We start from the raw sequence: 25,727 nt of genomic DNA on the forward strand, positions 1-25,727 counted from the left end.
TTTAACAGTTTTAGAGTATTAGTTTTTACAACAATTAAATTAATGAAAATGACATTTGTTTAAGAAAAATGAAGGTGGTTTCTGATTGTAATTTTTATTATTTTATCAGGAGGAAGGTAGCTCTGACTCTGACTCGGAAGAATTTGGATCACAAAAGGAGGAAGTGTCATCTGGTCCAGATTATGACTACTTGCTTGGTATGGCCATGTGGAATCTCACAAAAGAAAAGAAAGATGAGCTCTTGAAAAATAAGGATAAAAAAAATCATGAACTCAATTGTTTGAAAGTTAAAACTCCTGAGGACCTTTGGAATGCAGACCTAGATGAATTTTCTGCACAGGTAGGATCTTAGATTTTTTCCCTATTTCAGGCATCATGTTTATGGTCATTTTCATCCTGGTAAATTCATGTGCCTGTTTTAGCTTGCTTGACAAAGGTTTGGTTATTGCTGTATAAGCATTTTAAACAGTGGGTATAATTTTACTGTACTTTATGTATACGCAGTATACTGGAATTCATAAGATATTCATTTATACTATGTTACCGAACATTGTATATCATAGCTTAATGAGTTTAATTTTTTGCAAGAATAGTCAAGGTAGTAGAAATGTTCTAAAAGTTTTAGCTGATAATATAACAGCTTGAATATGGTTTAATTATAAATTTGAAGTATTATGTTAAGTATATCTTAATTTAACCAGACCACTGAGCTGATTAGCAGCTCTGCTAGGGCTGGCCCGAAGGATTAGATTTATTTTACGTGGTTAAGAACCAACTGGTTACCTAGCAACGGGACCTACAGCTTATTGTGGAATTAAAAATGGTAAAATGTTGTGAAACAAAATTGTGTATGGAGCTGTACCTTTAGATGATCTTTTTTGGTAATTTTAGTCTTGTCATTATCTTTGATATTACATTGGTGTGATTACTTGGTAATGTGCAATTATTGAAAGAGTTTTGAAATAAGCTGTTCTGAAATAACTGTTAGTGTGTGGCTTATGTGACTCATTCTTTTCAATATGACAGCTTGATGCAGTTGAGGAACAAGAACGTTTGGATGAACAGCAGTCATTGGATGGAAAGAAGGCTACTGGCAAAGGCAAAGGGTCCAAGAAGGTAAATGCAGAGCTTTTAAAATAAAGTTTGGGTGTTCTCATTGTTCTGTTGTCTCCAACTACTTAACTTCAAGACTAGGACCGTAGCATGTATGACAGGGTGGCAGAATTTAAAAGAGACTTGGAATAAACACAACATGCACATTAGTGACATTGCAGTTGGCAATCTTTAGCAATCCCTTTTTGATGGGTTTTCTGTACTGAGAGCTCTTGTTTTTGTTTATATTGCAATCTGAGCTGTTATTAAATTGGATGGTCTCTTCCTCTTACCTGAATCAGCCAGTCACATTCAAGAATTGTGTGACTTGTAGGTGTCCCAGGCTGAATCACTTAAGCTTCAGTAGTCCCTCAGCCATGATAAAAGTATAAGTATTTTATTCATTTGGTCCTTTGTATTTATTGAATTGTGTAAATAATTGACAGTTGAGCAGTCAAATGTAGCAGTTCTGATGAACAATTTATACCAGAAAAGTCAGAGATTGAAAGTAGTGAGAAATATCGGAAAGTGAATATTCAGTTGAATTACTGATTTAATTGAGAGTGAGTTGAGTAAAAAAAAAAAAAAAAGTATGCTATCATCTCACATATTTTAAGAGATGAGCAACTCCCCACATTTTTTCAGAAGAAGCTTAAGAAATAAATCCTGCCCTTAACCTTGAAAGTTTCCAACACCAAGTGCTGCATTCAAACATTTTTTTATAATGACCAATTTTGAGTGGTCTCTCAATGTCAGAATGAGCGTTTGTTTCGGAATGTAAAAGATGGTTAATATTAATGTACTTACATTTTTCTCACAGGTGAAAGTGGAAACCATGCCTTCACCATTTGGTGAGAGGGTTGTACCTAGGATTGATGCAGATTTGAAGCGTAAAGCTGAGAAAGCAGCGGCAGCAAAGGAAAATAGAGGCAAAAAAGTAAGTATTGAATATGGGACTGAAGTAAATTTTCCTTAGCCACTTATATTTACATTTATATATGTTTGTATATTTTTATACATTGTACACATGAGATGTACATGTATGCTAAGGTAGACCACTCTCACTAATGTCTGTTAAGGAAACAAAAATATTAATGATAGTGATCTTACCCACATTTTGTATATTTGGATACATTTACATATGCCAGTGGTGCAGTCTTGCAATGTTTATCCAAGATCACGGGTCTTTGTCTGTCAGACATAGATGGAAGGTAATTTTTCCACACTTGCCCTCTGACTTTCAACAGTATATTAATCAGTAACCCTCATTTCTGTGGTCGTGTAGCTCTGTCAACAGCTCAGCCAATGTTATTTAGATTTTTTCTTTAGTATCATATTCCAGCACTTGTAACTGATTTGTCTATTATTTAAAATAATTTTGTTATTTTTCACTTTACTGCTTCTGTAAGTGATGAAAAGGATGAATATACATTTATTTGGTAGTTCAGCTGCCATTGTAAGCTGTTCTGATTTGGAACTGTAGTTGATAACTAAGAATATAACATTAAAAAAAAATTTATGGTGATTTGAAAAGCAATTGAAGTTCAGACAGGATAGTAGCCATGTGGTGGTGTGAAAAGTGTAGGGGTAAACTCAGTGCTGTGTATGGAATGGACTGGATGATGTCACTAGGAATGTTCAGGATTACTAAATGAAAATGGTTTTCATTGCCCAACATGTATTTCCAAGAGCAAATGGTTTTAGGGGGAAATTGAGAATATTTGATAAGATGGTCAGGTCTTGGAACAGTAGGAGATTCAGTTACCTTGGGGATGCAATGTACTTGGAAGCAGTTGGGAGGACAGTAAAGAAAAAGGTAATTCTGCTTGAATAAAATGGGAAAAGATGTAAAGACAGATTGTAGAGGTAGAAAATGCCTTTTCCTCAGGGACATTTTGGACTGTGATGCTGGTATTGAAAAAGTAGTACAAAAGAAAATTAGTGATACCTTTGATGCAATGGAAAAGTTCTGGATTACTATTCAGTGAAGAAAATGAAGGATTCTTTGAAAAGATGGGAATACAGGAAACTGATTGATTTATGAAAATTTGGCTCTAAAGCCAGACTGTGGTACTTTCACCACTCAGCATGGAAGGCAGTGTAAAGAGGGAGTTGGAGTGGTTGGACAGCAAGCTTGAAGAAAAGAAGTCAGAATGGAGTTACTGTAAAAGTGTAATAAAGCTAGGGACTGAAGGATGCTGCAGGCAACCTTTAATAATGCTTGCAGTGCATGTAATGAGGTGCACTGTAGCATTAATGCCCATGTGGTAGTTATAGAATGTTAACTGAGATTTTGAGTTGGTCTCAAAATTAGTAATGGGCAAAGTGCACTCAAACCAATAATTGATTTAGGATTTTTTATTGCTTGCTATATAAATCTGGTTTTAGTGTCATTTAAAAACTCAGTATTGCATCTGTTCTTTGTTGTGTGTATTAAATGGAACATAACAAACAAAAAGAATATCAGAAATAAGGTAAAAAATGACATGAAGTTGGACAAAACACCACTCAAAGGGTTAAGATTGAAGGGAAAAGTATGGTGGGAAGATCATATTAGGAATGAGTTGCTGAAAATGGCTAGAAAGTAGACTGAGGTCTCAGGAGATTTAAATGAGGAACATTAAGCCAAGATGATGGTGCATAAAGCAAATATGAGAAAGAAAACCTGTAGGGATATGCAATAAATTATGAAAGATCTAGACCAGCAATTGCATGCATACTTATGATTCACTACATACATTTGTAGTTCTACCAGTGCACTGCATTCGCGGTGTACTGTAGGCGTTACTCAAGGTTCTTAGTAGCTTCCCTTCGGGCCCTAGCTGCAATACCTTTCCATCCTCTTCTAGCAACTGTTTCATAGTGCAACTGCGAGGTTTCCCTCCTGTTACACCTTTGTAAACTTTTACTAACTTTTCCTTTCAGTGCTGAATGACCTCACAGGTCCCAGCGCTTGGCCTTTGGCCTAAATTGTATATTCTTCTAGTCTGTTCATAGAATTAGGTTATACTGTGTTCATGTAGAACAGTCCTTTCAGTCATGCTTCAGTTACTGCTCTTGAAAAGCTACATGTTATTCATTGTACTGTATTCCTAAAATTCTTAATAAGCCATAATAGTTTTGGAATTATTATTATATTAAGTATATTAACATTAGATATTGACATTGTTTGTTTTTAATGTAAAGATCTAAAAACATTATTTATTTATAGGCAAAGAAAGAAAATGTTGATGCTGATGATTATGATGATCTTGTAAGTGCTAACACTGGGAAATCTCTTGCATCAAGACTTGGTAATTCCCCAGACATGATATTAAAAGCTGCTAAAGCCAAGAAGGTAGATGCTTCAAAACAGCCAAAACCAAAGGTATGTTTATATATTTTTGAGTTATTCTTGTCTATCTTTTGAGTGTCATATAGTGTATACAGTAATACCTCGATCTTACACGCTTCGAGTTGCACGAATTCACAGACGTGAACTTTTTATTGGAAGCTAACTAACTCGCATACGCGATTTTTTCACAGACACGCGACATTTGCAAAATCCTTGAGAAACCCTGCAAAAGTGTTTGATTTTTTAAGTAATTTATAAGTTTTCATGCTTTTGAGTGTAAAATGTGTGAAAAATTTATTATTTTTATTTTTGTACATGGAAAAATTTGATACAAAGGTAAAGGTAATTACTGCATGTACTGTAGAGTTAGCGTACTTTTATAAGATGTGATACCCATTCACAAAGTTACTGCACTTTTCAAAGATGATACCCCTGCAGAAAGTGTTTATTTAATTTTTGAAGTACATTTATTAGTTTTCATGCTTTTAAGTGTAAAATTGGCATGGAAAATTTGTATTATATTTTTGTACAAAAATATGATACAAAGGCAGTACAGTTACTGTATTATGCCCATTCACAAAGTATGTTACTGTGACCTCATATAACCTCGAGATGAGGTTGTTCAGTTATGCTGGTTTGATAAAATGAATTCGTTAATGTACTAAAACATATCAGAGACATAAATAAGAGTTGTATTAGTGTTGTTCTGTGAAAATTACTTTGTTAACCTCGGCGAAAAGTGCTGGTGCATGCTGTATTACATTTAATTACAGCACATACAGTTAGTGTACTTATACAAGATGTGATAATCATTCGCAAAGTTACTTCACTTTTCAAAGATGTTATACCCCTGTGTGTTTAATTTTTGAAGTATTTTACAAGTTTTCATGCTTTTAAGTATAAAATTTGTATGGAAAAATTGTATTACAGTCCAATATTTTTAATGTGTATATATATCTCTCTCTCTTTCGTAGTTAGTGCTCACATGTGTTTTTACAATTTATTTTTTCTCTATACGTCTTTACCCGTACAGTACATAATTTTAAATTGATTGCATTTTTGTTTTACCCTATACGAATATTATGTATGTTTTCTTTATTCTATTGAATTGTACTTTCGTTATGACTGACTTATAAAGTTTACCTAGTGACGCAAAGAAAACGTCTTCTACTCTGAAGAAAAAAATTGGCATCTCACAAATTAGGGGTAACTAGTATACATACTGAACTACAGTCATACTCCAAACTTAGGCGAGGTTAGGTCCCAGAACCCCTTGTGCAGGGTGAATTTTCGCATAAGTTTGGCATGGCCTCTAAAAATGCTAATAAATGCTTATTTCTAAAGTTTAAACACTAGATATGACCCTAATCATGCTCCCAAATTAACTTTTAAATGAAATTGAGGTTACTGTAATTTCATTTAAAAGTTAGCTTAATACATTACCCTTAAAAAAGAGAAATACTGTAAATGGTTGACATAAAAATTGAGATTTGGAAGAGAATTTCTCTCTCTACCCCTTCCAACCGATCTATTTTTAGAAGTCGTCTCAACCTCTTTTTAATAACTTTTCTATTCTGTCTCTCTTTCTCTTTGTTCTGAAATGCTTTTTCATGAACAAACAGTGTTTTATATTTCGACTAATGCAACTCTTAGTTATTTTGTCTGTGTTTTAGAACGTATTTACAACACTAGCGCATTGCACTTCGTAGATGATACAGGTCAAATTAGATCTATTTAAAGTATCTACTGTACAGGTAAAGACGTACAGAGAATTAGTAAGTTGTAAAAATGTGCAAGCGCTAACTATGAACGAGAGAGAGAGAGATAAGGGTTGTTCTTACTTAAGAGAGTGAAATTATTTATCAATTATTACAGAGACCGAGAGAATAACACGAGAGAGAGAGAGAGAGATTGTCCTTACTTGAAATATCAAGTTATATTATTTATGAATTATTACGGAGAGAGAGAGAGAGAGAGTTATTCTTACGTTGGATATCAAAAGATGGAAATTCAGTATTAAACTAACTTTGAAATGAAAGTAAAGTTACTGTATTTCCATTTAAAAGTTAGCTTAATACATTACCCTTAAAAAAAGAAATAAGAATATAGGAGTGTGTGACTCTCCCCCAATCAGCCGATCTATTTTTAGAAGTCTTCTCAACCTCATTTTTAAAAACTTTATTCTGTCATTTTCTCTTTGTTCTGAAACGCTCTATGTCACTATGTTTTAGAACGGTGCATTTACAGTTTGTAAACGGTACAGGTAAAGTTAGATCAATTCAAAATTATCTACTGTACAGTTAAAGACATGCAGAGAAACCGTGCTGTAATACGTAGGTTGGCTAACTTCGAACGAGAGAGATAACAGTTGTCCTTACTTAAGAGAGTGAAATTTTTTATGAATTATTACGGACACACGGAGACTGAGAATTACAAGAAAAATTTGACCACTGATTAGCAACATTCCCCTTCTTGTCATGTTAAATGATGTGTTTGACAGCTTTTGCCTTCGACCTTACAAAAGATGAGGGAAGAATTTGTTTGTTCAAAATAATATGAATTTTGTAATTACAGTTTTATTATTTATTATTTAATTTTATTAATCTTATTAATATTTGAAAATTAGTACTTATTATTAGGTAAAAAGTTTATTTATCATACAAGTAAACATACCTGTATACATGTACCATAAAAAATTCATCTCACTAAAAGAGAGAGAGAGAGAGAGAGAAATTATAACATTTAATAATATTTAATGTTATTTAATTTACACATAAAAGCTTGAAAACTTATAAATTACATAAAAAATTAAACACTTTTGCAGGGTTTCTCAGCGTTCTCAGATGTTTGTGTGTCTGTGAAAAACTCGTGTATGACCAATAGTTAGGTTCCAATGAAAAATTTGTGTCTGTGAATTCGTGCAAGTTTGGGGTATTATTGTACTGTAAATGTGCTAGTGTGGCAAATACAGTACCCATTATGATACTGTATTCTATTTTTACGTCAACAAAATATTTCTTTTTTTAAGAGTAATGTATTAAGATAACTTTTAAATGAAATTACAGTAACTGTAATTTCATTTGAAAGTTTGCTTACTACTTTAGGAGCACGATTAGGGTCATATTTAGTGTTAAAACTCTAGAAATAAGCATTTATTAGCATTTTTAGTGACTGTACCAAACTTATGCGAGTCCTCCCCTTGTGCGAGGGGTTCTGGAACCTAACCTCATGTAAGTTCGAGGTATCACTGTATTCTGGTGTAGAGTTTTTTTTTTTTTTTTTTTTTTTTTCCCTTTTTTCTTTTCCCCACATTGACGTGAACAGCAAAATTTTTTTTTATTAGGGATCACCTAAGAAGAAAGGCAAAAACCCTTGGGATACAGATTCTGATGATGACCCTGATAATCTAAGTGACCTGGATGATGATATGGTGGAAGTACAGCCAAGAGAAAGAGCATCAGGACGGCGAGCTGCAGGTAAAGATTATATTCCTGTTATAGATGAAAAAAAGATACAGAAGTGTGGTATAGTATAAGACAAAGATGGTGTGTGGAACAACATTATGAAACATGTATGCAGTTTGTTTGAAAGTACAGATACTCTTCTATTTATAACATGAAAAGCTTTTTGGAGAAAACTTAATATGTGTAATAACTATATTTTTAGTTTTCTGTAAAAGAAAACTATTGAGATGGCTTTGTTTGTTTGTCCACACTTTTTCCATCTGTCCTCAGATCATAAAATGTACTGAGGCTAGAGGGCTGCAAATTGGTATGTTTATCATCCACCCTCCAATCATTAAACATACCAAATTGCAGCTCTCTAGCCTCAGTGGTCCTGGACCATGGCCGAGTTTCATGGGCTAAGGTTGAAGGTTTCATATAGCATTATATGTTTTACAGAAAACTGTTTCTTTGGCACATATTTTACTCGTTTATATTTTATTTTTAATTGTGTATATGGTGTTATTCTGTGTAATATATATTGAAAGTACATATTAAATATCACTTTGATAAGCGTGAGCCATAGCCTAATTACATTTTGTGTATTAGGAATAAAATGGTATTTCTTTCATGTTAATTGTGATTATATGTTAGTTATAGAAGTTTAATCATAATTATTTTATTTTTATTTTCTGTATTAGGGAAATGGTATGGGCATTACGAATTGGTAAAAAGCACATGTTTAATTTTATAAGATGTTTTTATAACAAAACATTCATGTTTAAAAGTATCTGGTCGTGTTGTGACGTCATAGGACGACAAATGCGGAAGGGAGCTAAATGTAAACAGATGCAGGCGGGAGTGTTGAATAGACTCTGGTGTGGTAGAGAGAGCTCTCTGATGGTTAGGTTGTCAATTTTGGGTTGTAAGTCTGTTTTGTGGGTTTTTTGTAGTCGTAAGCTGGGTTATAAAAGAAGAACAATGAGAAGAGGTGGGTGGATTGCATAATTGTAGCATTTTTATATGGGTTAAGCTAGGAAAACCTTCAAATTGATCATGATTAAAATTAGTTTTTAACCTCATTTTTTAGTACATGTATGTTATGTTGAGTTTACCCTATCGTAATATTTTATGTATCAGCAAATGTTTCATCATATCAGCCATTGCTTTCATGAATGTGAATTTCAGCCCAATACCTTAACATTCTAGCAATAGTAATTGAAACCCTGTACCCTGCACATATGTTCATCATTATTGTCTGTAAGGAAAAGAGTGTTTCATACATTTTTAATGTTCATCATTATGGTAAATTTTTATTTCTTTTAACCTTAATTTGGGCTCTTACATTTTTTATGGCCTAGCTTCAGATGTTATTTGATAAAACATACAATTATACTGACTTGGAAGTTTTCAGAAAATCTGGACTCATACTTTACATGAAGTAAATGATAAATTTGATTTTTTGTGGGAGGGAATTTTAAATACAGCACAATTTGAATATTGCCTAAGTAGTGTTGAAGTGTGCAGTGTTACCCAGTTGACTCTCAATTAATTTTTTAAGGTTTATAAATGTACCTGGAAAAAGATTGATAATTTTAACATAACCATAGACCTTTTCCCTAGTAGAAGAGGTAGCTGTAGTTCTCATCAAGGCTTATTCTGTGAATTCTTTTCCTTATGACTAGCAAATGTTTAGTCATTACTACTTCTGAAGATTATTTACAGTGAAATCATTATTTTGTAATTTTTACAGCTTCAAATGTCAAGTTCAAGTTTGATGATGATGACGACGATTCCGGTAGTGATGTTTCCCTTCATGACAACGAAGGAATCGAAGAGCCAGATATTGTCCAGCAACAGCTTTCATTTGTAGATGATTCCATCAGGTAAGTCCAAAGATTTTTTGGATTTTAGATTTATTCAAGCAAATACTAGGGTATTGGGTTTTGAACAAGGCTGGATAGTTTTCTACTTTAAAACTTAATTGTTTTCTGTCTTGAATTTATGAATGAAATTGAAATTATTTTTGATGGGCTGTGCTGTAGATAGAATGTGAGATCAGTTTTTGCAATTTGAGGTTGGGATGGTTTAGGCATGTTAGGAGAAGAGAATAGTCAGTCTGAAAATTAGTAAAATTAGAAGTAGTATGCTGACAATAAGTGGGAAGATGAAGATCTAGAAAATCAATAAGAAAGGGCTCTGGTAAAGACCTGGGTTAGTTCGAAATTTTGAGAGGGAAGTGTAGAAAAGAATAATGCAACATCACAAAGGGAATCCAACACATTGGTGATGATGGTCTTGAGTGATTGTTTGCTTTCATCCAATTTTTAAACTTTTTTGGGGAAATTAGCATACGTTCTTGTGGAGCAAGCCAGTAGGCCATGATCTTGCAAAACAGGCTTCAGTGGATATAAATGTTCATAGGAAAAAAGGGGGAGGGTGGTGTAGAACATTTGTACATTAATTAGGAATAAGTAGATCTGGAAGTATGTACAGTTAATAACATTGAATTATCCCATGCCATTAATAATGCGTAATATTAGTTGAGAAAAGGAAGTTGTACTTAAGTCTGCTGTCAAATGAAGTAACTCATTCCCAATATTTTGCAAGGCTATGGCACAGTTCAAGGTTTGAGAATCATTGATTTTATGGTCACCACTCAGTGTGCGCTAAACTTAGCCAGCTGAAATAATTGTGCAGTCACAAGTAGCACAGATACTGTAGTCAGTTAAGGAAAACATTTGAAAGGCGATGTTAAATATCTACAGCTGCTGCCCTACTAGGTTTCCTCTCTCTCTCTCTCTCTCTCTCTCTCTCTCTCTCTCTCTCTCTCTCTCTCTCTCTCTCTCTCTCTCTCTCTCTCTCTCTCTCTCTCTCTCTCTCTCTCTCTCTCTCTCTCTCTCTCTCTCTCTCTCTCGTTATGATATGAAATTCAGACGCCTTGAGTACTAATGAAAAATAGTTTGCCGGGCCAATTATGTTTTATTCTGGAAAATTATAAAAAGTAATTCCTCCCACTTGAATAATACATGATGATGAAATTCTGACCTTAACATTGACAGCAATGCCATTATGATATCCTTATATAAACTGTTATATGTTTGTGGAAGCATTCCATACTTGTTAGCTGAAAAATAAAAAGCTATCTCTGTTTTCGTACAATTCTTTTACAGCAGGACTATTTAACAATAAAGTTTGTTAGAGTGAACTTTGAGACTACAGTAATGGTCTTTCCTAATTTTTTTTCTTCTCTTTTTTTTCTTTTTCAGTGTAATGGAGGAAGTGGAAGGTAGTGACACTGACTCAGAACTTGGTGCCAAGCCAGCAAAAACTATTGGTAAACCTGCCAATACAGGTAAGAAAGATTTGTGTAAATTAAAAATTTAGACTAGTATGCTGAAGTGAATTTATTATACCACAAGTATACAGTAGATGGTGAACATGAAGTTTTTACATTAGGTAATTATGATGAGTGGGTTAAGGAAATTTTGTTTAAACTATGGCTTATATATGTACACTATCGCTTTATTAGTCTCCTGCTTACAGAGTTGGAGGATTACAGTGGGTCCCCGCTAGATCATGGATCAGCATTTGCACCTTTAGTTAATTGCTTTTTTTTAATGTGTATTTACGTACAGGCAGTCTCCAGTTATCAGCAATCCGGTTTTACGGCTCTTGTCTAGTGATGACGATAACTGAATTTTCAGCACCAATCTCCAGTTATAGGTGCTGATCCCCGGTTATCGGTGTTGATAACCAGGGATTGGCGCTATTATCGGCGATTTTCGGTTATCGTCATGCTGTCGGGAACAGAACCCCTGCCAATAACTGGGGACTGCCTGTACTTAACTCAGGGAGAGAGAGACTTGTCTAAAAGCCTGGGGAAAGAAACAGGTTTTTAAGATTTCCCCTAGAAATAAACTGGTTTTCTCTTCCTCCTTATAGGAGGGAGCCACCTCCCTAAACTGGTTTTCTCACCTCGTTATACACCTAGCTTTTATTTTATAACATACATACATATGCACGCACTCATTTGTATACGTCAACTTTTTGGAGTTTTAGTTTCATATTTTTATGTTTATGATACAGTAATTCATATTTCATAAAAGGATATATACAGTACAGAGAGAGAGAGAACAGGTAGTAGGCTCAATGAGCTGATTCTGAGAATGTAAACATTACATATTACATATAGATATTACAGCAATGATAATAGATCAATATATATATATATACTGTAATAATAATACAGTATAAATATATTCTGTAAGTGAAATAACATTTGTTCTTACACATATACAAACCCTCAGTCTTTACATATAGGATTTACTTTCAGTGCAAGTTGGAACCGGCCGTTAAATTTAAAACAAGATGGTTATTGGTAGTTGGCTACCAACGGTAGGGGAGGAAGCCCCGCCATCCAGTCAGTACACATTCACTTTACCTTTTGGCTGGAGTCTGGTGCTTGCCATTGGACTTAATTCTTCATATTCTTTTTGTTTTTTGAGTATTTTGTATTTGGAAATACTGCAACCTTACAACATACATGTTCTACTCTGTTTACGTATTGATATACAGTAAACCCCCTGTATTCGCGGGGGATGGGTACCACACCCCCCTGCGAATAGCTAAAACCAGCGAATACTTAGAACCCTTCTAAAAACATTCAGAACTGCTTATTTTGGTAGTTCAGACACACAAAACAAACTAAAAATGTTGAAACTTTGTAAAAACTTCCAAAACATGCATTCTACACATTCCATACACTGGATATACTGTTTCTGTAAACGATGGCATTTTTTAGGGAAAAAAGTTGTATATAAAAGTTTTTTGGGGGGGATAAGGGGTCCAAGTAGGGTTCAACCCATCTCTTTGGTAGATACAATTTTGTAACTTTTCATAAATAAACATGTTACTTTTCATAAATAAACTTGTTAGAGTACATTATACACTTCATTTTCATGGTTGGTTTGTTTGCATATCTTGAAAAGTGATGACTTAACAGCCCTTTCTGCACCCCCATATGTCCAGTTTTGGAAAATGCCATTTTCACACAACAAGAAGTGTTAATACAAGACTATAAGGAAAAATCAGAGGTGGCATCTACCCGGGGAGGATGGGCCCACCTATGGGCTAATGATCTAGGTGGATACCAACTTATAACCCAAAGTGACTTGATACTTGTGATTTTTGGTCTCTGCCTCTCTGCTAAGTAGCCTGTCGTCATGGAGAAAGAGTTTTGGGGATGAACATTTTATTTTATTTTTTTATTTTTATTTATTTATTTATTTATTTATTTATTTATTTTTTTTTTTTTACAGTACAAATTATGATGATAATTGATCAGTATTGAGACATTTTACTTTAACATTTGATTGATATTTTGGTGTGTTGACATTAATAATATTTGAAAATTAGTAAATCATGTTTTAAAAAATGTATTTAGTCACGAAAATAACATGAAAATACAGTAATTAGTGAATATTTCTTGACAAAAAAATCTGCAAATTACCGAATTTTCTGTAAATAACTTGGTGATAGGTGCCACAGAAAAATCCAGAACCCTGAACCGCGAATAAGCGAGGGTCAACTGTATTTAAAAATTAGTAAATCCCTGTAACGTACGACATACATATGCATGCACTCACTCCTCTGCGTCATGAACTACTCAGAGTTTTAGTTTTATATTTTTATGTTTATGACACAGTAATTCATATTTCATTAAAGGATGTATTTAGTACTAAGAGAGAGAACCTCAATACTATATGAAAGAAAATGGCTGTGCCTGAATCTAGGGAACTTGATTAGATTTTTCACATAGCTATAAGCCATATTTTTTAGGGTAATGTTGTAAGATGACTGAATTTATATTAAAGTGGTTTAGAATGATAGTTTAAGGTATATTTGGTGTTTAAACTATTAAAATAGGTAGTTATAAGCATTTTTAGAGGGGGTTACCAACTTAACATGGAATTTTGCTGATCGTGGGTAGTTGTGGTCCCTAGCCCCCCATCGAATGTGGGCGACATATAGTACACCTTTTACCAGGGATCTTAGTCACATTTGGTTTATCATCATTCATGAAGGCATATTGTCTGTTGCCCATACATCAGTGTGTCTTATCACAATTACCTTGTCATCACAAATGTTACATGGTTGAAGGGATTTCATTAAACTTTTGTACAAAGGTAGACATGTATAGGTGTACGTGAAGGAAAATTGCTAGTATGTTTGCTTGTCACCCTTGCCATGTCATCCAGTTCCCACACAATTGAATGGATTTCATTAGACTTTGGTACAAAGGTAGAGCATCATGCATGAATGTGCTTGAAATCATTTGTTAGTGTGCTGGTTTCCCCTTACCTTTTCCTACTTCATATACAATTGAAGGGATTTCAGTCAGGCTTGGTAGAGGTAGATCATGTATAGTTTTATGTGAAGGGCAGTCTTGCTGCACATCTTTCCATCCATCAGTGTATATCATGCTTACCTTATCATTCCAAGGTAAAAGGATTTCAGTCTAAGTTGGTGCAAAGATAGATAATTTCACATGAAGGAAGATAGTGTTACACCTTTTCATTGATAGTACTATTATATGGTCAAAAGGGACATCAGTCAAGCTGAGTAGAAGGATGTTTAAACGAGCATCGAGATTAACAACTGAATGTCTGTTGTACTTAGATTTGCATCTCAATTACTACCTAGTTATATGGATTTCAGTTAAATTTAGTTCTAAGGTACTAGATCATTTAAATTTGGAATGTACCTTTGCAAGAACTTTGATGCTGTATTCTTCAACATTATAACAAATGAAGTGTTCTTAATAAGAATTCACAAAATGCTTATTTTTTTTAAGGTTTCCTCTTTTTCCTTTGTGCACTTTCAGCAACCACACTTCACTTCCATGAAGGCAGTGGCTGAACTTTGAATGCAAACACTTGTTAGGTTCCATAGTTTCAAAGTTGTGAGTCATTTGTTTCAGAAAAATCTTTGTAAGGAATAGTTCTGAAATTAATGGCAATGGTAATTTTGTGCTTGGCATGATGTTTATTTCAGGTCATAATCTTTTTCATCTTGCAGATAAACCAACTGCCTCAGACCTCTTTGATTCTATGTTGTCTGGTTCTCCAAGTCCTCCAAAATATCAACCAGGTAAGGTTGTTACATTAGACTTCCTTGATTCATGGGAGCCAGTGGAATCTGATTAGAATGCCCTTTATCAAACAAGTACAAAATACGAGTATGTGTCCTGGTATTTCATGCCATGTTTAAAAATGTTTTTACTATAAAAACCATTCATTCACACATTGCTTGTAAGAACTGCGAATTTTTTATTATTATTATTATTATTATTAGTCTGCCTAGTCAGAATTCTTACTTTCACAGGGCTGGTCAGAGACTAAATCAACAAAAAGTTCAGCATTTTACTTATTTGCTCAAACTTCAACCAACAGCATGTCTTGTTTTGGAAACAAAAAGAATTGATGAAATTTGGTCAGAATCTTCACCATTTTCATTGTTACCAGTCACTGAATTTTAAGGGATGTGAGACTTGAAAAGTGATAGATTTTGTAACTAACAAAACATTTGTGCCAGCCACATTATGGCTGATGCTAAAGCTTTGTTAGTTACAGTGTCAATCATTTTTCATAAATTGTAACATAATGCAATGACTGGTTACAGAGATAATGGTGCATATTCTGACTAAATTTCCTCAATTCTTTTTGTGTCCAAAAAGACAAGCTGTGAAAACTAAGAATTTTGACTTGGTCTGGTTATACCAGCAAGTAGGTTAAACCACCTCACATTGATATGAGGCTTTAAATGCGTTATAAAGGACAATGAAATTATGGAGTTCTTTTCGAGTTACTTAACCCTTAAACGCCTATTGGACGTATCATACATAGACTAAAATTGTCTGTTGGGTGCCAAGTGGACGTACCGTACGTCGACTACAAAAAATTTCAACCTTCGGTCAACTTTGACTCGACCGAAATGGTCGAAAAACACAATTGTAAGCTAAAACTCTTACATTCTAGTAATATTCAATCATGTACCTTCATTTTGCAACAGATTGGAAATCTCTAGCACAATATTTCGATTTATGGTGAATTTTTGAAAAAAAAACTTTTTTCTTACACCCGCGGCGGTAACTCGGCCGAAAATTTCAGAAATTCTTTTGTCATTTTGTCGTAAGTTTTGCACTGTTCTATATTAGCCGTTACATAAAGTTTTATATATAAAAATGTGCACAATTTCATGTACAACACAACAGAAAATAACTCATGGTTGTAGCTTTCATCAGTTTTGAAATATTTTCATATAAATCACAATAACTGCCAAAATTTCAACCTTCGGTCAACTTTGACTCGACCGAAATGGTAAAAAAATGCAATTGTAAGCTAAAACTCTTACATTCTAGTAATATTTAATCATTTACCTTCATTTTGCAACCAATTGGAAGTCTCTAGCACAATATTTCGATTTATGGTGAATTTTTGAAAAAACTTTCGTTACGTCCGCGCCAGAAATTCTTTAGTCACGTTGTCGTAATGTTTGCACTGTTTTATATTAGTCGTTACATAAAGTTTTATATATGGAAATGTGCGCAGTTTCATGTAGAATACAACAGAAAATAACTCATGGTTGTAGCTTTTATCAGTTTTGAAATATTTTCATATAAATCACGATAACTGCCAAAATTTCAAGCGGTCAACTTTAACTCGACCGAAATGGTAAAAAACACAATTATAAGCTAAAACTCTTACATTCTAGTAATATTCAATCATGTACCTTCATTTTGCAACAAACTGGAAAGTCTCTAGCACAATATTTCGATTTATGGTGAATTTCTGAAAAAAAAAAAACTTTTTCCTCACGTCTGCGCTGTGTGGTAACTCGGCCGAACATCTCAGAAATTCTTTTCGTCATGTTGTCGTAATGTTTGCATCGTTTACATTAGTCGTTACATAAACTTTTATTTATGAAAATGTGTGCAGTTTCATGTAGAATACAACAGAGGATAGCTCATGGTTGTAGCTTTTATCAGTTTTGAAATATTTTCACATAAATCATGATAACTGCCAAAATTTCAACCTTCGGTCAACTTTAACTCGACCGAAATGATAAAAAAAAAAAAAAAAAAAAAAAAAAAAACAATTGTAAGCTAAAACTCTTACATTCTAGTAATATTCAATCGTTTACCTTCATTTTGCAATAAATTGGAAGTCTCTAGCACAATATTTCTATTTATGGTGAATTTTTGAAAAAACATTTTCCTTACGTCTCTTGCTTGTAACTCGGCTGAACATCTCAGAAATTCTTTCGTCTCGTTGTCGTAATATTTGCACTGTTTTATATTAGTCGTTACGTAAAGTTTTATATATGAAGATGTGCGCAATTTCATGTACAATACAACAGAAAATAACTCATGGTTGTAGCTTTTATCAGTTTTGAAATATTTTCATATAAATCACGATAAATAAAAAAAATTTGACTTTCGGTCAACTTTAACTTGACCGAAATGGTCGAAAACTGCAATTGTAAGCTAAAACACTTACAGTCTAGTAATATTCAATCAATTAGCTTCATTTTTCAACAAACGGGAAGTCTCTAGCACAATATTTCGATTTATGGTGAATTTTTGAAAAACTTTTTTTACATCCGGCGCGTTACGAATTCATGCATCATTTTGTGATAATATTTTCTCTGTGTTGCTTTGATCGTTTTACAATTTGTTATATACCAAAATCATCGCAATTTAGTGTACAATACAACTAAAAAAATTTAACTCATTAGCTTTAACCGTTGTGCTTACAGCGTGATTTGTATACAATTATATAAGTTTTTTTCGCTGTCATATATTCCAATATTTATATATGATATTTTTTCAATGACAAAAAAAGGAGCCAAAAATGAACTATTAATCTTAAAAACTAAGCGTGCTGTGATTTTTTGAAAAAAAACTTTTTTTTCCGCTTCGGCGCTAACTCACCGAATGCCGCCGGCGTACAGGAGACGTTTTTGTAAATAGAGGCTCGGCGTTTAAGGGTTAATATTAATACATGGGTAAAATATGGTAGCAAGAAGTCATTTATCCTGTTTATAATACTTGCAGAATCTGTAATAAGTCATTATTCTTGTTTTAGGATATTGATAAATTAATTTATAATAACTTAAATATTCTTCTTTGTGATTTATCAAAAAGGTCTAGAATAAGTTGTCTTTTTGAAAAGGTTTAAATAACATAGATATTCATGGCTTTGATATATATATATATATTTTTTTATATATATATATATATACTAAATGTGAAACTTTACCCATAACTCCTTGTGGTGAGGTTAAATTATTTATTAAAATTAATGGTTATTAACAAAAAATTAATACCAGGTTAACTTCGCTGCATGTGATACATGAAACATGCGGGGTCTGCGATGTCAAGCAGGCAGGTGAGCATGTCAGTGAGCAAGACCACAGGTCCCCCAAAGCCTAAGTCCTTCAAAAGTTTACCCCCATACAAAAATGGGAATAAAAGCACGTTAAAAGAAAAAGAAAGAAGAAGAATGGTTAATGTGTTGAGCATTCAATAAACTAATTTTGCCCAGCACCTGTCTGTATAATGTGTATTGCATAAACTTTTCACATTTTCAAATTTTCAGTGCCACTATAACAGTGTCAACCAAACAACACAAAGCATCCTTGTCAAAGGAGACAGAAGTTTGTTTAGATGTAAGCCAGGCCCCCTTCTAATGGGAGACCATTAAAAAACAGTGTTATCATTAAGGAATCTTTTGTACAATATTTATAATTTACCAGAAATGACAACACTTATATGATAGCTTCATTTTGTTGAGCAGATTGTTTCTCACATCCATGGTTCTTAGTATCAGGGTGGGACCTCTGTAGGTGTCTAAAGATATAAGTAGGAGAATGTAGGAAAATATTTAAAAATCTCAAGAAAATCAGGGCTGTAATTTTTAGAATTGATATGGCATTTTCAGGGAGTGTACTGTAGTTTCAATTTTGTTCGAACCATGGCCACTAGGGCCAGGATGGCGTTAGCATAGATTTTAGTTTGTTCAAACCATGACCCAGAAGGGCTTGGTGTGGGGAGGATAATAATTGATTCCAATTTGTTGACACCGTGGTCAGAGGGGCCAAGGTGGGGCTACAATAATGGTCCAGAGTTGTGCATAAGAGTTTTTAGGAAGAATTTTAGTCATACACTTGCAAGAAGTACAGCAGGGTAGCTCAGTGAGCAATATTGCCTATAAGTATCTTGTAACACCTTTCAACACTTCACCTGTTACTGTTCCTGTTTTCCTCGTTGTGCAACTTTACATTCAGACTGCATTTATTTTTACCTTGAATTAACCCTATTGCTCACTGCAAGATCTTAGAAAGAGATGGTGAAAATCTGTTCATTTTTAACAGGTAAAATAATACGTTGTCAATGTTTTTTCCTTATTTTGCAGCTAAAAGCAATACATTAAAAAGAACAGTGAGTGATGGGGATAGCAGTGATTATGAAGAGCCAAAGCCTAAAAAAATGAGTTCAACAACAGCTTTTGGAGAAGACTCAAAGCAAAAGAAAAGAGGACGTCCGAAAAAGTCTGCTGATGAACTTGGTGATGGTGTATCAAAGCCTAAAAAGAAGCCTGTCCCAAAGAAGAAGGCCTATTTAGATTCATCAGATAATGAAGAACCCAAACCTAAGAAAAAGCCAGGTCCAAAGAAAACTGCTGCTGCAAAAAAGAAAATGGATTCTGACTCTGATGATGACATGTTTGATAGTAGTGAGAAACAGGTACGTTGTAATCTTTTAGTGTGACACCTATCTAGTTAAAGTGGTGTGACTGGATTGGAGCATCATGATATGAAGACTACTTACTAGAACAGCAAGTAATTTTGATAAAATACTTGTATGAAGAGCATGTGTACAGTCTCTTGATTTATGTGATTTAGTTTGAATCGACAAGTAACCCACTTTGCCCCATTCTTTGAATGCATAGAATGCAGATCAACACTTGAAGTCCAAACATATCTGTACCGAGTGTCCAGTTTTCAGCCACAATCTTTGAAAGAAATTTTTTCAGAATCAGCATTTTCAGTGTACAGTATGCAGTTATATTTTTAAGGAGTTGCAGTATACTGTATTGATTAAGTTTAATATATTGCAACAAGAACAAATCCTTCGGTTAAGCACTGGGAGTTTACAAATGGTAACTCAGTGGTCTATATATTTAACGATAATAATAAATCCCTTCAAAAAAATTTTCCAGAATGTTTTAAGATTCCAAGTTATTTGTTTTTCATGAAATTTTGTAACGTGAGGAATTTTAAAGTCAGTGAGTTTTTATTGTAGAGCTACTCAGGATTTTAAGATTTGAGCAAAATATCTTTCCTTTATATTAAAAAAATGACACAAACCTTTCCAGATAGTGGCCTTACCTCTGGTATAGCCATTGTAATCATTGGTTATATTAAAATGCTTTGAATCTCACAGTTTGCTTATCAATAGTAAATCTAGTTGATAGGAATGCATTGTTTGTTTTACATGTTACTAGTCTAAGTGTTTATATTTAGAATCTTAACCCACAGTATTTTTTGTTCCAGGATGAAGGATCCATGTCTGCAGATGTTATTCCCCGAGAAAAATCTGGGCGGCAAAAGAAAGCAGTGAAATATGCATTGAGTGATGATGACTCAGACTCAGATTTTTAGGCATTGATGACTTAGATTTTTAGGCATTGATGACTCAGATTTTTAGGCATTGATACTAGTAAAGAAAGAAAAAGTATTGAACTATGGTCTATTTTCTTTAAGACAAACTTATATTTTTTACTTTTTTGATGTTTTATCTTCAATCCTTTTAGCCGTAATATTTCATAGTATCAGCGTAAGTTTTTAGGGCTATTACAGCTTTTATTTTGCAAAACAGTATCGTATCCTCCCATAGCTTGGATTCACTGCATTTCTGTGAGTACAAAAGTGTAGCTGTAGTTTAGAAGTTAATTTGTTAATAACAAAATTCCAAATTTGTGTGAATTAAATGATTCCTGATTTTTTAGTTTGTGTATACCTAATGTATACATATGGCTTGATGTGTAATCTTTAATACACACACAAATTAAAACAATGGTTTAATTTTGGAGAAGGACTTTTTATACATACACATATATATAGTGTAAATGATGTTACAATCTTTGAGGATGTGATTTTCAAGAACTTGCTATAAATTAAGTATATACAATATATTGTAGGATACAGTTGGAGAATAGTACTGGTTCTTTAGAGTAGACCTAGCACAAAGTTATCAGACTTCAGTTACTGTCTTTTTTTTTACTTGATTACACATTTGCTTTACAGTTTGGTTACTTTATTTTAGAAAATTTTATATCTTTTTAAGGCTATTTATTTCTATTCTGTAAGTCAGCTGTCTAAACTGTTGTTTACAGTCCATTTTGAAATAAAAGTAGATAGAATGAGTGTATGACTTCCTTATAATTGTGTTTTGTGCCTTGGAGAAAAAAAGTTAATTGGCCAGGTAAACTTTCCATTTTTATATAAGTAACTTACCCAGTAATTACTTAGCTAAGAGTTTCTACTCGAACGGCAGTTGGGATTCTGAATTCTATGGTAGCGATTCTTTTGTTTTGTGTAGGTGACTATGCCCTGCCCACTTTTGGGGTACAAAAGAGGAACAAGATCGCCAACACGACAGTTTGTTTCTGTTGCTTGTAGTGTCAACACTTATTGTTGTTATATCAGCTTAGAGTTTTAGATTCGTAATTTTCTTCCTTGGTGAAGTATTTTTGTAGCCTTTTTGGCTCATAGTGACTTTTTTGGAATTGCCTTTTCATGATTTTGACTTTTCAACTAGTTAGGATATGTCCTACACTAGTAGTTCTAGTTTCTGGTATTGCAGTAAAGGCTGCAATACCCAGATGACAAAATTGTAGAGGACAAGTTTGCTCTATTAATTTGACTTGTGACGAGTGCAGGGATTGGGGAGAACAGAAATGGAAAACTTTAAATTCACATTTAGTGAAGTAAGAAAGAGATAGGAAGAGGAAAGCAGCTGCTAAAACCAGTGGGAAATTAGTTTGTCAGGCTTTGACTCCTAGATCGGATAAGGCTGACATGTCTGTTAATTCTCCAATTGTTAACCATTCCCGACCTTCATCAATTAATTCTCCTAAACCACCTACTCCTTCTGGCTCCATCACTTCCGAACCTGATCGCTTCGCCAGCCTTGAGAATGAATTTTAGCAACGTTTAAATCTGGTAGTGAGTACAGTGGCCCAGTTAGGGGCATCAGTGCATGTCCTGAGGGACATGTTTGAGAAAAGTGCCAAAGGTGAAGTGTCAGTGGAGGAGGCAGCTGCTTGTCCTGCTGATTCTCCTAGACGTTGGTCCCTGCCATACTCCCTGCTACCTGGGAGGAGGCATACCGGTAGCCCAAGGGAGGTCACTGGGGTCTGCCCACAGGTAGTCATCCCCTCAGTCCAGCCTGTTGCATTCTTGGTTGCGACTAGAGACAGCTGCTGGAAAGGCGTCTTGGAAGTTCATCAGCTTTCGTCAAGCTCTGAGGAGTCCTCGCCTCGTAAGAGCCATCTTTGTTGCTTCCCTGCTGAATCTTGCCCTCTTAAGAGACTTTTTTGGGTAAAGATCAGTCCCCGCATCTCCCTTACAAGAGAATGAGGGAGCCATCCTTTAGTCCTCAACCTTTGTGTAGCAAGTGGGACAGTCCGGAGCGTTTCTCCTCTCCACAGCGCCAGGAGCGAGGATCTAGCTCACTGCACCTTTCAAGCGAGCAGCTCCAGATTTTGCATAAGCGCCCTGTTCCTTCTGAACATCCTGTATCGGTGGAATGTATTGATGAGCGTTATGAAGCAGACAAGCACCCTGTAGCAGCCAGGCGCCCTGATGTGGCCAAGCACCCTGCCGCGGCCAGGCGCCCTGAGGTGGTCAGAGGCTCTTTTTCATGGGAGCGCCCTGGAGCTTCCGATTTTCTCCCAGTGCTTGAGCCCCCTCAAGACTCCAAGCACCCTGTATCTTCTGATAATCCCTCTCCTGCGTTGGACTCAGCTCTTGAGCCTTTGCAACGTAAACTGGATAATATCCTTCACCTTTTACAGAAACCTGCAACACAGACAGCTCCTGAATTAGACCTGATTTTGTTTCCAATCTCTCCTGAAGACGAGGAAGGGGGCAGGACTCGTCTTCTATGCTGTATGCGACACTCCTCAAGTTTCTTCTGCAGCAGTTCCCTGAATTTTTCACTCCACTCCGGCCTCTCCTTACTCTCCAGCTTCGTCGTTCTTGATGAGCAATCAGCCCTTAGATTCAATGAGACTTCCTAAGATGGTTCTCTCTTCCTCACTGGAGAAAGCTCTTTGCCAAGTAGAAAACTGGCTTTCTGAGAAGAGGGAACTAGGAAAACCCTGTTTTAGTGTTCCTCCCTCTCGTTCAAGTCCCTCGAGGTGCTGAGTTTTTCTCGAGGGAGCAGTTTAGCTTCTTCTTCTTCTTCTTCTTCTTCTTCTTCTTCTTCTTCTTCTTCTTCTTCTTCTTCTTCTTCTTCTTTTCTTCTTCTTCTTTCTCTCTTCTTTTTTTTTTTTTTTTTTTTTTTTTTTTTTTTTTTTGATGGAGTCTCAGACCTGTTTAATTTTCTCTCCTGCACAGATAAAGCTGTTACAGGTGGCAGGAATTAGCTGCTCTTTATGCCATGGGCGTACTTAAGAAGTGTGGACTTTGGGTCTCGTTCGCATCGAAGGGCATTACGGTCCCACAGAAATCGGCCCTCCTTTTTTCCCCTCTGGACAAGCAACATTTGTTTCCACAATCCACCGTGAGTGAGATTGCAGCGAGTCTACACCAGAAATCAACTCAAGATTAGTTGACCCAATCGACGAAACATCAGAGGGACTGGTCTGCCTTCTCAGTTAAACCTTCATCTCTCGAGCAACCAAAGCCATTTCGTGGAGGGAACCAGAGACCAAGCTCCAGGTCCCAAGGATCAGTTAGATTTGCTCCCCAGGCAATCAAGAAATCTTCTTATAAGCCATGCTCTCGCAAGTGAGAAGTTAGTCCTTCATGCTCCGGTAGGGGCCAGGCTTCGTCTCTTCTGGGAGAGATGGAATGAAAGAGGAGCGGGTGAGTGGGTGGTGAAAGTTTTAAAGGAGGGATACTCCATCCCCTTCAGGGAGAATCAGCTATTGACCAACACTCCCATCGTATTGATGGCTTACTCCATAGGATCGGAGAGATATTAGGCCCTATCGAAGGAAGTGTCCTCTTCTGAGCAAGGAAGCCATAGAAGTAGTAAAGAAGGCAGACTCGAAAGGATTTAACAATCGCCTTTTTGTAGTGCCCGAGGCTTCAGGGGGTTGGAGACCAGTGCTCGACATAAGTATGTTGAATGTCTTCGCAGAGAAGACAAAATTCATCATGGAAACCATCCATTCAGTTTTTGCTTCCATCCGTCAGGGAGATTGGATGATATCCCTGGATATGCAAGATGCTTATTTCCATATTCCGATTCACCCGGACTCAAGGAAATACCTCTGATTTGTTTTTGAGGACCAGATCTATCAATTTCGAGCACTTTTGTTTTGGTCTCTCTACAGCCCCACAAGTTTTCACTCGAGTGTTGGCTTCTTTGGCGGGTTGGCTACATCTAGAGGAAGTGAGTATCGCTCTGTATGTAGACAATTGGCCGATTCATTCGCCCACAAAGAAACGTTGCATGGAGGACTTGCAGAAGACTCTTCTTTTAACCCAGGAATTAGGACTGCTAATGAATTTTGAGAAATCACAAATGAATCCCACTCAGAAGATTCTTTATTTGGGAGTTCTGAAAGACTTTCTGAGGTTTCGGGGTTCTCCGTCACTCAAGAGAATAGACTGTCTGAAGAAGGCAGACCTTCATCTCGCTACATTCTTGCCCCGCCACCCAGTGGATGAGCCTCTTGGGGACAATGACTTCTCTGGAGCAATTTATAAGACTGAGGAGACTTCACATGAGACCTCTCCAATTCTATTTAAGAGCTTGCTGGGATCGGAAGATGCATTAAGACCATCACTTCTTTCCGATAACCCCGGAGATAAAGGAGGTTCTGCGGTGGTGGAGGTCCGCAGACAGACCTTTGGAAGGGAAATCTCTCATTCTGGTGAGCCCCAACCTAGACTTCTTTTCTGAAGGGTCGGTTCTAGGTTGGGGCGCTCCTCGGGAATCTGGAAGTCTCGGGGAGGTGGTCTTTGGAGGAGAAAGAACTTCATATCAATGTGAGAGAGTTGAAGGCGACACATCTAGGTCTGGAACACTTTGCGACGCAGGTTCACAACAAGACTATAGCGGTACATGCGGACAATACCACAGCCCTAGCGTATATCAAACATCAAGGGGGTGGGGAGCCACTCTTTATCACTGGGAAGTAGCAAGAAACCTGCTATGCTGGGCAGATCAGAACCAGACTCGATTGGTCACCCAGTTCATACAGGGCAAGTGCAATATGTGTTCCAGCCTTTGAAATTTATGGGATCAACCAACCATAGATCTGTTCGCAACTTCCAGGAATTACTGCCTTCCTCTTGTTCTGCTCCCCCTTTCCAGACCCTCTAGCTTGGGCGGGCGACAGACGCAATGATCCTGGACTGGTCCAGCCTGGATCTTGATGCCTTCCCACCGTTTGGGATGATTCGAGTAGTAAGGAAGTTTCACTCACACCACAATGTAAGAATGACTCTTGTGGCTCCCTTCTGGCCACAGAATGAGTGGTTTCCGGACCTGATCTATCTCCTCATAGACTTTCCAAGGCTCCTTCCCGAGATTCCAAGTCTTCTCAGACAACCCC

At 35.7% G+C, this 25,727-nt stretch overlaps 1 protein-coding gene across 2 annotated transcripts in view; it reads left to right on the top strand.

The window, feature by feature from the left end:
• Nucleotides 1–21,356, top strand: part of Top2 (topoisomerase 2) — a 95,460-nt gene extending 74,104 nt beyond the window's left edge. For both annotated transcript variants that reach the window (XM_067084561.1, XM_067084560.1), the window contains exons 18-27: nucleotides 110–340; nucleotides 1,027–1,116; nucleotides 1,913–2,029; nucleotides 4,304–4,459; nucleotides 7,770–7,902; nucleotides 9,623–9,755; nucleotides 11,139–11,224; nucleotides 14,950–15,021; nucleotides 19,347–19,678; nucleotides 20,488–21,356. In XM_067084561.1, coding sequence (XP_066940662.1) covers nucleotides 110–340; nucleotides 1,027–1,116; nucleotides 1,913–2,029; nucleotides 4,304–4,459; nucleotides 7,770–7,902; nucleotides 9,623–9,755; nucleotides 11,139–11,224; nucleotides 14,950–15,021; nucleotides 19,347–19,678; nucleotides 20,488–20,595 — 1,458 coding nt within the window. In that variant the 3' untranslated portion in view covers nucleotides 20,596–21,356. The remainder of the gene's footprint in view (nucleotides 1–109; nucleotides 341–1,026; nucleotides 1,117–1,912; nucleotides 2,030–4,303; nucleotides 4,460–7,769; nucleotides 7,903–9,622; nucleotides 9,756–11,138; nucleotides 11,225–14,949; nucleotides 15,022–19,346; nucleotides 19,679–20,487) is intronic.
• Nucleotides 21,357–25,727: the final 4,371 nt, after the last annotated feature.

The sequence above is a fragment of the Macrobrachium rosenbergii genome, chromosome 41 (assembly GCF_040412425.1).
Source record: "Macrobrachium rosenbergii isolate ZJJX-2024 chromosome 41, ASM4041242v1, whole genome shotgun sequence".
NCBI classification, from domain to species: domain Eukaryota; kingdom Metazoa; phylum Arthropoda; class Malacostraca; order Decapoda; family Palaemonidae; genus Macrobrachium; species Macrobrachium rosenbergii.